The sequence below is a fragment of the Pyxicephalus adspersus genome, chromosome 10 (genome assembly GCF_032062135.1).
Source record: "Pyxicephalus adspersus chromosome 10, UCB_Pads_2.0, whole genome shotgun sequence".
Classification (NCBI taxonomy): Eukaryota; Metazoa; Chordata; class Amphibia; order Anura; family Pyxicephalidae; genus Pyxicephalus; species Pyxicephalus adspersus.
Window position 1 is genome coordinate 59,703,289 of NC_092867.1, and position 13,662 is coordinate 59,716,950.

A 13,662-nucleotide genomic window follows, 5' to 3' on the forward strand; every position below is an offset into this window, starting at 1 on the left:
CAAAAACAAATACTGGATAGGAATTAGCCTGAATATATATGAGTGGGCTATTTCCCATCTCTATACTGGACCTTAAAACTAGGTGGCATGAAAAAGGTCCTTGTACTGGATGGGAAATAGCCTGCTTAAATATAATGAGGTATTTTCTATCCAACTACTGTGCCTGATCACTAAGGAATAATGAGGTCCATGTACTTGATGGGAATTAGCCTGTTTATATACAAGTAGGCTATTTCCAATCCACTACAAGGACCTATTCATGCCCTCAGATGTTAAGGTCTTGTATAGGGATAGGAAATAGCCCACCCAAATATGAGCAGGCTAATTCCCATCCGGTAGAAGTTCCTTGTTATTCCTTAGTGATCAGACACAGTAGTTGGATAGGAAATAGCCCACTTATAAAAATCCATTGTAATTCACAAGCAGGACGAAGACCTTTTATTGGCCCCTAGTGTTAAGGTCCGGTAAAAAGATAGGAAATAGTCCACTCAGATATGAGCAGGCTAATTGCCATCTAGAACAAGCACAAGTACTGGATGTGAATTACCCCGGATATATGTGAGTGGGCTATTACCTATTCCTATACTGGACCTGACCACTAGGGGGCATTAAAAGGTCCTTGTACTGGATGGGAAAGAGCCTGCTTATATATAAGTGGGCTATTTCCTATTCAGTACAAGGACCTTTTGATGATCCCTAGTGGTCAGGTCAGGAATAAGGATAGAAAATAGACCACTCTTATTTGAGCAGGCTAACTCCCATCCAGTACAAGGACCTCAATATTCCTTAGAGATCAGGAACAGTATTTGGATAGGAAATAGCCCACTCCTATATTTCCAGGATAATTCCCATTCAGGACAAGGATTTTTTCATGACCCCTAGTGTTAAGGTCCGGTAAAGGCATAGGAAATAGCCCACTCATATGAGCAGGCTAATTGCCATCTAGTACAAGCACAGTTATTGGATGTGAATTACCCTGGATATATGTGAGTGGGCTATTACCTATTCCTATACTGGACCTTAACACTGGTGAGCATGATAAGGTCCTTGTACTGAATGGTAATTACCCTTGATATATATGAGCTGGCTATTTCCTATTCAAATATTGGAACTGACTACTAAGGAATAATGAGGTCCTTGTACTAGATGGGAAATAGCCTGCTCATATATGAATGGGCTATTTCCTATTTTTGATTGAATAAAGTATTTTATTAATCACAAAATTCGAAAACAATACAATCAGGGTTCAGACATACATGGAATTGAGACGCAGCGCATAACACTACATTACAATCCCCCACAACACACTCGCAAATAAATACATACATCACTCCACACTGCGGCATTGTACCGCAAACCACCCCGACAGATTGCTGATCCACACCTTTAAATACTTTATCTTAAACCGTTCCTAAGAGCTCATCCAAGGCCTGAAGCTTTATTTGAGCTCTTGCAAATTTATTTGAGCTCTTATGGGCTATTTCCTATCCTTTACCTGACCTGACCTGACCTGACCACTAGGGGCAAAAGCTCCTCGTACTTGATGGGAAATAGCCCACTTATATATGAGCAGGCTATTTCCCATCTAGAGAGACGGTCCTTGTACTGGATGGGAACTAGTTGCAACCCTTCTTTTGCTAATTCCAGCAATGGCTTCTTTCACTTCCTTAATAGACTGTATATATACCCGGGTATATCTGTGCACAATTCTCCTCAGGACTCTGCTATGTGTACTCATTGATGTTTATGGATTGTAAATATTGTTATTACTGTTTTGAGGTACAAAGCTTACAAATACTCCAACCTGTGTGTTCATCTAGCTGCAATGGTTAATGTTGCATGCTGGGTGTAGTGGTTCCTCGGGTGCTGTTTTATATGCCTGGTATTATTTCTGGTTAATGTCCCAGGAAGGGAGCCCCTCTGCTATCAGAGACCCTGTCCTGGGTGGAGGAACTGCCAACTTTATTATTATCCTCACTCTTCCCAGGATCCTCTCTGTTGTCTACAGGTTAGCGCCATAGCCTGGTTTGTGAGGGGCATTTACATGACCCCCCCCATAACAGGGCTACACATATTATTAAAAATATCAAATGCAATTTGTTTTGTTAAACCTTCTGGTTTTTTATGGTTTTACCCCCAAACAAGTGTGTGAACATGTGATGGACATGTGCTTGTATACGTGCTACGTTATAGGATGAACTCTGGTGTATAAAACAGCCCAGGACGAGTTAGACAGCTCAGACTTGTGTTGTTGTTGTTACATAGTAAGTTAGGGTGAAAAAAGACATAAGTCCATCAAGTTTAACCACTAGGCAAAACATATCCCGGATATAAACCCCCAAGGACTCAGTTGGTCCAAAGGAAGCCAAAAAAAAACCCTGGTGCAATTTGCTTCAACAGGGGGAAAAAATTCCTTCCTGATTCCATGAGGCAATCGGATGTTCCCTGGATCGATGGTCAGTGTTTTTTTACTTTAAACCTTTAATACCCAGTTATATTCTGTGCTTCTAGAAATCATCCAGCTTTGTTTAAAGCAATCTATAGTATTTTCTGAAACTACTTCCTGAGGGAGCCGATTCCAGATTTTCACAGACCTTGCAGTGAAGGATCCCTTCCTTACCTGGAGATTAAACTACTTTTCCACCAGACGCAAAAAGTGCCCTCGTCTTTTGGTTCTAGAACATATTCACACTTTCACATTCACACACAGCTTTACATTTTCTTAGCTGATGTGTGAATAACTGTCCTTTATGGGAGACTAATCCTGTCCTACATGAGAGGCCAAACCGTGGTCTTAAATTTCAGGAAAGTCTTATTTCTAAGGTAGAAATAAAATGATGAAAAGTGAATTGTATGATTAATAAATGTGGACAAGCAGGTTCTAATGATCAATGTGGTCATGTGTAAAGTGTAGGATATCGGAAGGGAAGTAGAGGGAAGACAACCTGGCCATGAACAACCATGATATGAAGATGGGATCACAATAGATATGATAAATCTCCATCCATGGTAGATGCCAGCTCAGAGACTTTATATGGTCATATTTTATCATCACAATAACTTGTGATAGAAATTTCTAGATGTGATTGATGAAGGACAAACCAGCAAGGTTGAGGATGAGAAACCTGGGGGTCAGCCATAGACACTGAGCACAACACATGCATTCGTTCCTCTTTTTGAATCCGGATTTGTTTCAGTTTAGAAGTTGTAGGACCAACTCTGACCCCAGTACACTCATCTTCGTTGCAGAGAAATCTTAGCAGAGTCAAAAACTGGACAAGTAGTAGTGGAAGTTTACAGAGACCCAAAGGCCTCACAATCACAAAGAGGATATAGAACACACATGCTCATAGAAGGCTTTGGAATCATTGGAGATGTATGAGCATGGAGACAAGACGCCCATATTGGTCACGGACCAATATTCTATATAAGTGTTGAAGATGATAAGCCATTAAATGTGCAGAAATCAGAAATGTTTTTCATGAAAGAGGTAGAAACAAAACCAAAAAGCTTTCACCCATCAAAACATGAATATTGGAATACAGAAAAATGACTGCAGGGGTTTGGGATTGGTAAGTCAAAGTATTTCTTTCTGAAGGCAATTTCACCTTCGAAAGGCTTGATAACTGTATATCAATTAAGGGCTGCAGGAGGTATTTAAGAAAACTAGAGGCTCCCTGCAGGGTTCAGTTGCATTTCTACAAATAAAGTCTGTGATTAAATGAGCATTTTAACACTACACTCTCCACTCCCACTGTCCAAACCACATTCTTCTGACAGCTCTTTCTCTACTGCTTATAATACATTTTCTGACAGCCCCCCCAGTCCACGCTACATTCTCCGACAGCCCGCCCCCCCAGTCCACACTACATTCTCCGACAGCTCGCCCTTCATTGTCCACACTACATTTTCCGACATCTCCCCCCTCACTGTCCACACCACATTCTCGGACACCTCTCCCCTCACTGTCCACACTACATTCTCCAACATCACCCCCCCTACCCTCCACACTACATTTTCGGACACCTCTCCCCCACAGTCCACACTACATTCTCATTCTCTACAGATCTTTCCTGGTTAGCACATGTGAACACAGTCATGGGCCAGCTATGATTTTCTGACACCCCAAGGACATCTTCCAAAATAACTAAAAAGTGAGACTGTGCTGTGTGGCTCAGTGTCTTCCTTTTGGTCTGCTTTATTTCTGGGTCAGGGTACACTCCATCGGTAAACCATCATAGCACTGTGTTTTTGGCTCCAGTGAGTTTTTTTTGTTGTTGTCTCGGGTTCCTCTTTTGAGTCTTCATCCTGGAATGACCATTCTCACCCCACACATAAAGGGATGTTGTGTTTTTTTTTGCTGCTATAATCATCAATGCCTTTTTGGGGCAGGTGTCCAAAGAGGAAAAAAAATTTGGGGAAATCATCTTTTATCAAGTTCCCTTCATTGTGGCAGCCATTCTTATCAGTTTAACAGGACCGTGCACCATTTTTGTCCTTTTTGGAGGTCAGATAGAATTGGTTAGGTTTGTGGAACTTTGCAATTGTCACACAAGATCATTTGTTTGGATTATTTAAAGGAAGTAATAGGAGATATTCTTTTACAGAAACTGAAGAATGCACGACCGGTTCCAGAACTCCAAGTCATACAAAACACGACGAGTTCCTATGAATGGAATGAAAAGGCACCCAGAGCTCTTTTCTGCAAAACATCAAAACCAGGGCCTTGTAGGCTAGAAGGCCATCAGAGGAATTCTTCTGAGGGTGCATCCATTCATCCATTTCCCATATGAGCTAGATCGTCCTGATGTGTTGAGTTTAGGCTGAGAACATTTCTGAAACCTGGGTAGTGGTGCTGAAAAAAAAGGGTACCATATACAGTTTCATCAGAAGCCTCCATATCACTTCACCTCAAAATCATGTACATCTTCCATTACTCACGATCTTGTCAGATTTCAAAAAGCATCTGGAAAAAGTAAGGCGATAGTCCTTCAAACCTTGTCAAGGTTCAAGTGGATTATGAATTTCAGGAAAAGACAGTTGGAGCGTCGCAGAGAATGCAGTATCTGAGTATCAGGATGAACACACCACCTGCAAAGGGAATTTTACCCAAGTGGAAGATCAGGAAGCTATTTCAGCGGACACTCTGTTTTCACCAGCAGTAGGATCATCAACTCAGGGTCAAATGAATGTGTTGCTCCTTTGAATTCATCAGGATCTTTTATGGTGGATGTGTTCAACTCATCTTTTAGAAAGAGTGTCTCTTGATCATGGAGAATAGCTTGTTCTTATGTCACATGCCAATGTCCAGGGCAAGGGCACCCACTGCTTAGGTCTCCAGGCTTAGTGGCTTTGGTTGGGATAGATTCCTCCCCATTTCAATCTCCTGGAGCTGTCTGCAGCTTGAGAGCCCTTTAAAACCTTGGGCCATGTTTCTCATATCAAAGACTGAGAAGATCCACATTGTGATATGAAAGATTTTGAGTAGCTAATAAACTACTTTATAAGGAAATCCTTTAGTATAAGGGCTCCTAAGAAGCTTTTTTTTTTCTACTGTTGGATTTGCCATGGAATCTTAAGAGCTCCATGTGTCATCCTTATCTATACCATTGGATCCATAATCTCTGTACCATTGACCCTAAAAGGTTGTGATCTTCAGATCCATAACATCAGTAAGGAGAGTTTCAGGGGTTTGAGCCGTTATTTGCAAAGAGCCCGTTGTATACCTCCAGACAGTGTTCTTCTATGTCTATGATCGAAATTCCCAAGGTACCATCATAATTCCATGCCAACTGGGAATCAATCTTGCAGGCCATTCCTCAACCAGAAAATGAAGGATAACGGGGATTACAGTTCATTAGACATTGTGAAACTCATATTAGCATCCCAATGCTTTTGGCAGCCTACATCTGTAAGATGGATAACTGGAGGTCTTCCAACACCGTAATTGAAAAATAGAGACTGGATGTAAAGAAGACCTCGGCATTTTGTTGCCTTGGTCCCTGCTTTACTACTCCTTTCTTCTCTGTGACTTTAATCATTCAATTTGGGGACTGGTCAGGAGAACGCTGGTGGAGAGTTCCCCGTCTTTTTAACAGAAAGGGTGGTCCCTTGAGGGACAGAGCTGATTGTGGTGTTTAATGGTGATTATTATTATAAAGTAATAGCTCTTTGTATTCTGTGTATGGTGTCTCTGAACCACCACTGCCACCTTAGTGCTTTGGATGCTATCCAGACATCTTCCCACCCAACATTTATAAGTTATGAAGATGATGGCTATGGAATTATGAAGCTCATCACTGGGACCATGAGGAGGAGAACAAGATGGCAGCCATGGGAATTTTCTATATGGTATTTGTATTGGCTCCATGTGTCCTTGGAATATCAGCCAGAACAGTTGGACTCAATAATACAATAACACCCCAATGGAGGACTCTCCATGAACTAAGAACATTCCAACCACCAAAGAATTGAGACTCAGACCAAAATATTGTCCGGTGTTTTGTGGTTTATTGCACATATCAGAATGACAAACTAAACATGAACTCCAGCTTGAAATATAAAACAAAAATACATCACATTTTTTATTTATTGTCTGGATGTCAAATAAAATTTTCTTCAGTAAATTAAACAAAGTTAATAATTTAAACAACCAAGAACAGATTCTAAAATGGCCCAATGCTGAAAGAAAAGTCCTGATTAGACATTCTTATATTTGTCCACGGATTGCTCATTTGCTGTTTATGTATTGGTTGTCCTTATGTGTGTTGTTTATGTAAGGGACCATATTAGTATAGTTAAGTCCCTGCAGGCCAATTACTATTAAGCCATGCCATAAAAAACTTTATCCATGCCCTTAATACTCTGCAGCAAGTGCAGGAGGTCTCCTATTGGCCTGAATGTTTCCCACACAGTCCGAATATGAAGTCAAGTATTACCCCATGTGAATTCTCTGCTGTTTCAGAAATTTTCGTTTGACACTGAAACATTTCCCACACTCTGAACACGAATAGGGACGTTTACCTGTGTGAATCCTTTGGTGTATAACAAGGTCCATATTTTGAATGAAACTCTTGTTGCTTCATTAGCTCTGGTGCTTCATTAGCATTTTTTTGGTTATGAAAACGTTTCCCACAATGCAAACATGAATAAGGACGCACCCCTGTGTGACTCTGCTGATGCCTTATAAGGTCTCCTTTTTGAATAAAAGATTTTGCACATTCTGAACAAGAGAAAATGTCCTCACCTATGTAATATTTCTGGTGTCTGAGGAGATTTTCTTTATAAGCAACATTTTTACTCACTCTGCACACAAAGTATTTGGTGTCTAACAAAATGTCCTTTATAGGCAAAACTTTTCCCACACATTTTACAATTTACCTGTGTAAAGTCTCCTTGCTGAATAAAACGTTTCCCACTCTGAGAATGAAAAAGGGAGCTCACCTGTGTAAATCCTCTGGTGCCCTTTAGGGGACTATTTGTGACTGAAAGCTTTCCCACAGACTGAACATGAATAATGACGTGGACCTACATGAATTCTCTGGTGTGATGAGCAAATGTCTCCCACACACTAAACAAAAAAAAAGGACGGTCACTTCATTATGAACATGAAAAAGGTCGCTCACCTGTGTGGATCCTTCGGTGTCTGGGAAGGCTTCCCACCTCAGTGAAGCTTTTCACACAATCTGAACAATAATATGGACGTTCACCCATGTGAGTTCTATTGTGTGTAAGAAGAATTCTCAGTGTAGTAAAACTTTTCTTGCACTTAGAACATGAAAAAAAGATACACACCTGTGCGGGTTTTCTGGTGATTAAGGAAGAATTCTTTACGACTGAAACACTTCCCGCATTCTGAACAAAAAAAAGGGGTTCTTTACCTGTGTGAATTCTCTGGTGAGTACAAAGTATTTTTTTATCAGGGAAACATTTGCCACATTCTGAACATGAATAAGGACGTTCACCTGTAAGAATTCTCATGTGTATAAGAAGTTCTCTTTTCTTCTTAAAACTTTTATGGCACTCATAGCAAGCATAGGGATACTCTGCGTGACTTGTCATGTATAACAAAAGATCTTTGTTTTCAGAAAAAGATTTCCCACACATTAAACATGTGACAATAAACTCACTTCGGTGTGATCTCCATCACAGCTCATTGAAGACTCCTGGAGATGGGATGGTTCTGTTGGTCTCTCCACACTGTGGGATCTTAGATGGAGATCTGGAGTAACAGTATGTGGTTGGTCAGATGAATTGACTAGTGGAGAATCTCGTATGACATCACCATCTTTGGCTGGACGATCAGCAGATACAAGAAGATGTCCTTCAGAGATATTCCAGACATAGCGTCCATCTGTGGAGACAATTTATACATCAATGTTACCAGTATTCTTCATGTCTTGTATCATGTATATATTGAGGAATGGAGTTGGTCCTTTCATATGTTGTACAGTATCTCCTCCCCATTTGTTGGGGACATGACGTTATATTGAGAAATGGAGATGGACCTTTCATATGGTGTACAGTATCTCCTTCCCATTTGTTGGGGACATGATGTTATATTGAGGAATCGAAATGGTCCTTTCATATGGTGTACGGTATCTCCTCCTCATTTGTTGGGCATATGGAGTTATATTGAGGAATGGAGATGGACCTTTCATATGGTGTACAGTATCTCCTCCTCATTTGTTGGGGACATGATGTTATATTGAGGAATGGAGATGGTCCTTTCATATGTTGTACAGTATCTCCTCCTCATATGTTGGGGACATGATGTTATATTCAGGAATGGAGATGGACCTTTCATATGGTGTACAGTATCTCCTCCTCATTTTTTGGGGACATGACGTTATATTCAGGAATGGAGATGGATCTTTCATATGGTGTACAGTATCTCCTCCTCATTTGTTGGGGACATGACGTTATATTGAGGAATGGAGATAGACCAATAAATTTTAGCTTACAGTAGATGATTTTACAAATCAAAATTAATCCAGCAAGCTATGATTTATGATTTAGTCTCATTCTACTGCATGATGTATGATTATGCTAATTGTTGACAAGGTTTTGGTCAAATGACCTACCTAAAAGCAACCTAAAATATTATTTTGTTCTATCTCACAATAAAGTCTCCTCCTTAACCTGATGATGTGAGGGTCTAGTGGTCCTCCATCATGACGTTCTTGTAGAGATCCTTGTGTCCTTCTAAATACTCCCACTCCTCCATGGAGAAATAGACAGTGACATCCTGACACCTTATAGGAACCTGACACACACAATGATACAGTCACCATCCAGACACATCCCATAATAATGTCCCAAAATTCCCGGCACCAGTCACTTCTCCCAATGATCTGGTCGATGACTTCTGGCCTCTTAATATTATTGTTTTTCTTAGGAGTTGGGTACACTGGGAGGGACAGTGATGCAACTCTGAGCCGCTTGTCGTCCTTTTGATTCACTTTGGCGTTTATTGGATGTCACACCCTCACCAGATGTCTTTTTCTCTACTGTGTGAATCTATGTAGAGAAGACACGTAAAATGTGAAAGATTATCACCTACAGTCTTATATGTTTTGCCAAAATCTTGGTAAAATTTTATTTAAATTTTTATTTACATTTAATGGCTTTTTGTAGCCCCATGGAACATTGAGTGAAAAGTCCTTTTATTCTGGCATAAAAATGGCCTGTCTGTTATCCATCTCCACAACTGTGGTCAAAAGCTTTTTAAGTTCACCTATATGAGATGAGATTGTCAATGCTACTTAAAAAAATCTAGATGTAGGAAGAATGTGTGCAACAACTACCAGCAAGGAATGGCATTGGAACCACCTAAAGCACTACCCGGGGGAGATCAGACTACAGATCATAGTTTAGTTTCATGATCTTTACTGAAATAAATATTGTAGTATAAAGCAGGAAAATGTAAAATAATGATGTGTCCTGGGTACCCAGTGCTCCGGTCACCAGTAATTGCTTTGGAGTTGATTGGGAATACAATAGTGACAGATAGAATGCTTAATTTTTTTAGTGATGGATTTAGATGGTGTGACAATGAAAGGAATGATCACATTGACACCGGTAAACTCTGTCAGACACCAATGGGGATGTTGGTTATATCACTGTGACCATTAAAAAGAAACAAAGATGGAGGCCATTCTATGGGGCATTTTTAGTGGCTGCTTATATCCTTAGAATGTCAGCTAACACATGTGGGGGAGCGTCCAGACTTTATGTCCCACATTAAACCCCAATGAAGGACTATAAGCTGAGAACATTAAAACCACCAATCATCTAAGAATTATGGTCATTTGTAAAAAAAACAAAAAACACACACACACACACATGGAACAGAATATTGTAGAGTGTAGAACTTTATAGTTTATTGTACAAAGTCAGAATAAGAGATTAATACACAATGAAGTAATTTTTAAATCTAAATCTTATATAATAGAACAAGATATATCAAATGTAATATTCATACTGTCCTGGACCAAACACCAGCTTCTTCAGCAAAAAGGGAGACAAAAGCAGTCAGGCGCAGCTATATAGTCATGGATGTCTGTTCATTGCCATATATGCCCACGATCACAGTTCAGTCCTGTTGTGTCACCTATGTGGGTGTGTTATGTTTTCTGCAAGTCAGAGGCCATAGTACTGGAAAAAAAATAACTATAACTATTAAACCATGCCATAAAAAAAAAAAAGTTTTCTCGCCATGCTCAATACCTCACCACTTGGGCTTATTGCTCCCCCACCGCAAAATCCTATGGCTTATGATGTTACAAAAGATCCCTAATATAAACCTTTTATATTTTGAGTTGCCCAGTCTGCATGCCTCTGACATGCCTATTAGGAGGGACTCCTAATTTTCCCAGCTGAATTGTATTGCATTGTAGTGGTAACTTGTGAGTCAATCCAGAACACTGAAGGACATCAAAGGGCCAAATATTATGGGGATAGGCCTGTACATCGGGTTACTGAATCTGGACATTATTGGATCCACATCCTGTTTTCTTCACCTGAGAAACCATGGTTGTAGGATTCATCCTTAACAGAGTAAAGATGGAGTTTGACTAAGTTTGCTCCAACTGACAAGACCAGGGGATGATGACTTCCTCAAGACAGGAACAAAGGTACTACTCTTGTAAAAGCAGTAGTTCTTGTTTCACAACTTTAGGACGATGAAAATCATCTAGATCAATAGATGATTTCCCAAGGGAATGTTTCCGTAAAGCAGCGATTCATACATTCCAATGAATCATCTGGTCATAAGAATCTCCTGAGAACGGAGGACTACAGGGTGCCTATGACTACTTCCTGGACCAGAAGGCTTACAAGACCAGGGAGGTTACAAGACTTCCATGACTCCAGAACCAGAAAAGTGACAGTAACAGGAACCACGTGGTCTTCACCTCAGAGCTAACAGTCAGATCAGGAATACAAGCAGACCTCGAGCAAAGGGGCCTTTGGGACAATCAGTTCTTCAAATTTGGAGTTGTGCGCTAAACACTAAAAAGACTGAAAGGCATGTTGAAGGTAGATCACAAAAATCTGCAGGAGCAGAGCATTGTTTTGGCCACTGTAGTCGAAATCAGGTAAGAAATGAGTTGGGCCACATCACAATAGCTTCAGAAGGCTGAGATGGGGGTCACCCAATACAGTGGAATTGTCCCCTGGCTAGAAACAGCTGTTTGGAATATGGAACCTAAACCTCAGGGTACAATGAAAGGCCTTGGGTACAGAACCCCAAACGGTCAGGAATGGGGTGTAAGAAGGGAAATAAGGCAAAAACCACTGAAGATGGGCAGCAGGAATTTGAAGCAGAATCTCATGTGTAATCAGGTGGAGCATCAGGGAGCTGCATTCTGGATGCTGCATGGCAAGAAGGAGAGCATGGAGTGAGCATGCACAAAACTCAGCCCACAGGATGACATCAGTCTCATAAAGATCTTCCACTGCGGGGTAAAAAAGGGAATTTTAAAAGCACCCGGGGATAAATGGAGTTCCTTGCACAGCGTGGCATGAGCTCCTAAACTTCCTTGACGTCTATGAAGTTTTCCAATCCCAGTGAAATGTTCCTTGCACCGTGAACATAAAAATGGCGTTAGCCTGTGTGATTTCTCTGGTGTCTAAGAAGGTCTCCTCTATGAATGAAGCTTTTCCCGCACTCTAAACATGAAAATGGGCGTTCACCAGTGTGACTTTTCTGGTGCCTGACCAGGGTTCCTTTGTCGATAAAACCTTTACCACATTCCGTACAGGTAAATGGCCGCTCACCAGTATGATTCCGTAGGTGGATAACAAGTGCATTTTTCAAAATAAAACCCTTGCCGCACTCAGAACATGCGTAAGGACGTTCACCGGTGTGAATCCTCTGATGTATAACAAGGTCTCTTTTCTGGATGAAACATTTACCACAGTCTGAACATGAATAGGGACGCTCACCTGTGTGACTCCTGTTGTGTATAACGTATGCTGATTTCTCATTAAAACTTTTGCCACACACAGAGCATGAATAAGGACGTTCCCCCGTGTGAATTCTTTGGTGTGTAAGAAGTACTTTTTTCACACTAAAACTTTTTCCACACTCCGAACATGAATAAGGACGTTCCCCAGTGTGAATTCTTTGGTGTATAACAAGAGCCCCTTTCTGAGTGAAACTTTTCCCACAGTCTGAACACATAAAAGGACGCTCGCCCGTGTGACTTCTTTGGTGTTTAAGAAGGTCTCCTTTATAGATAAAACGTTTTCCACACTCTGAACATGAAAAGGGACGCTCACCCGTGTGAATTTTCTGGTGTGTAAGAAGTTTTTCTTTCTCAATGAAACATTTGCCACACTCTGGACATGAATGGGGACGTTCACCTGTGTGAACCTTCTGATGCATAAGAAGCTTTCGTTTCTCAATAAAACCTTTCCCACACTCTGAACATGTATAGGGACGCTCAGTCTTGTGAATTCTTTTGTGTCTACGAAGTGGTCTCCTTCCATTGAAAGTTTTTCCACACACGGGACATGGCAGTGATGTCTCCACTTTCTGAATTTCTTGCTGATTTTTAGAAGAGTCCTTGGAATTAGATGGAACTGCTGACTTCTCCCCACTGTTGGATGTTTGATGAACATCTGGAGTAACAGTATTTGATTGGTCAGAAGATTTCACAAGTTTAGAGGGATCCACTGATGTCTGCTGAGGTTTGTGATGTGAAATTACTCCTGGAGAAGGTCGTGTGGTTTTATTGTCTTCTCTATTATAAGCTTTAGATAAAAAGAGCTGTCCATCCGATGTATTCCAGACATAATGTCCATCTGTGAAGACAATTTATACATCAGTGTTATTGGTATTCTTCATGTCTTGTATTTAGGAGGCACATATGTTATCTGACACTCAACACGCAGAGCTCTGACATGGAATTGGGAGCAACCAAAACACCAAATTATAAATACAAAGCAGAAAAAGGAGACACCCAAATCACAAGCGGACACAGTATCTCCTCCTCATTTTTTGGGGACATGGCATTATATTGACAAATGGAAATGGACCTTTCACATGGTGTAAGGTATAAACTCCTAATTTGATAAGTGACATGACAATATATTGGGGAATGGAAATGGACTATTCATATAGTGTACGGTATCTTCTTAATTGTTGGGGCATGACGT

The 13,662-nt window shown here is 40.7% G+C and overlaps 1 protein-coding gene and 1 pseudogene across 6 annotated transcripts in view; both read right to left on the reverse strand.

Annotated features, from left to right (window-relative positions):
* The window catches only part of LOC140338912 (uncharacterized), a 14,361-nt pseudogene extending 3,328 nt beyond the window's left edge, over positions 1-11,033 (reverse strand).
* The window catches only part of LOC140339027 (uncharacterized), an 8,401-nt gene continuing 5,096 nt past the window's right edge, over positions 10,358-13,662 (reverse strand). For all 6 annotated transcript variants that reach the window (XM_072423529.1, XM_072423526.1, XM_072423528.1 and 3 more), the window contains one exon: positions 10,358-13,308. In XM_072423529.1, the coding sequence (XP_072279630.1) occupies positions 12,107-13,308 (1,202 nt within the window). In that variant the 3' untranslated portion in view covers positions 10,358-12,106. The remainder of the gene's footprint in view (positions 13,309-13,662) is intronic.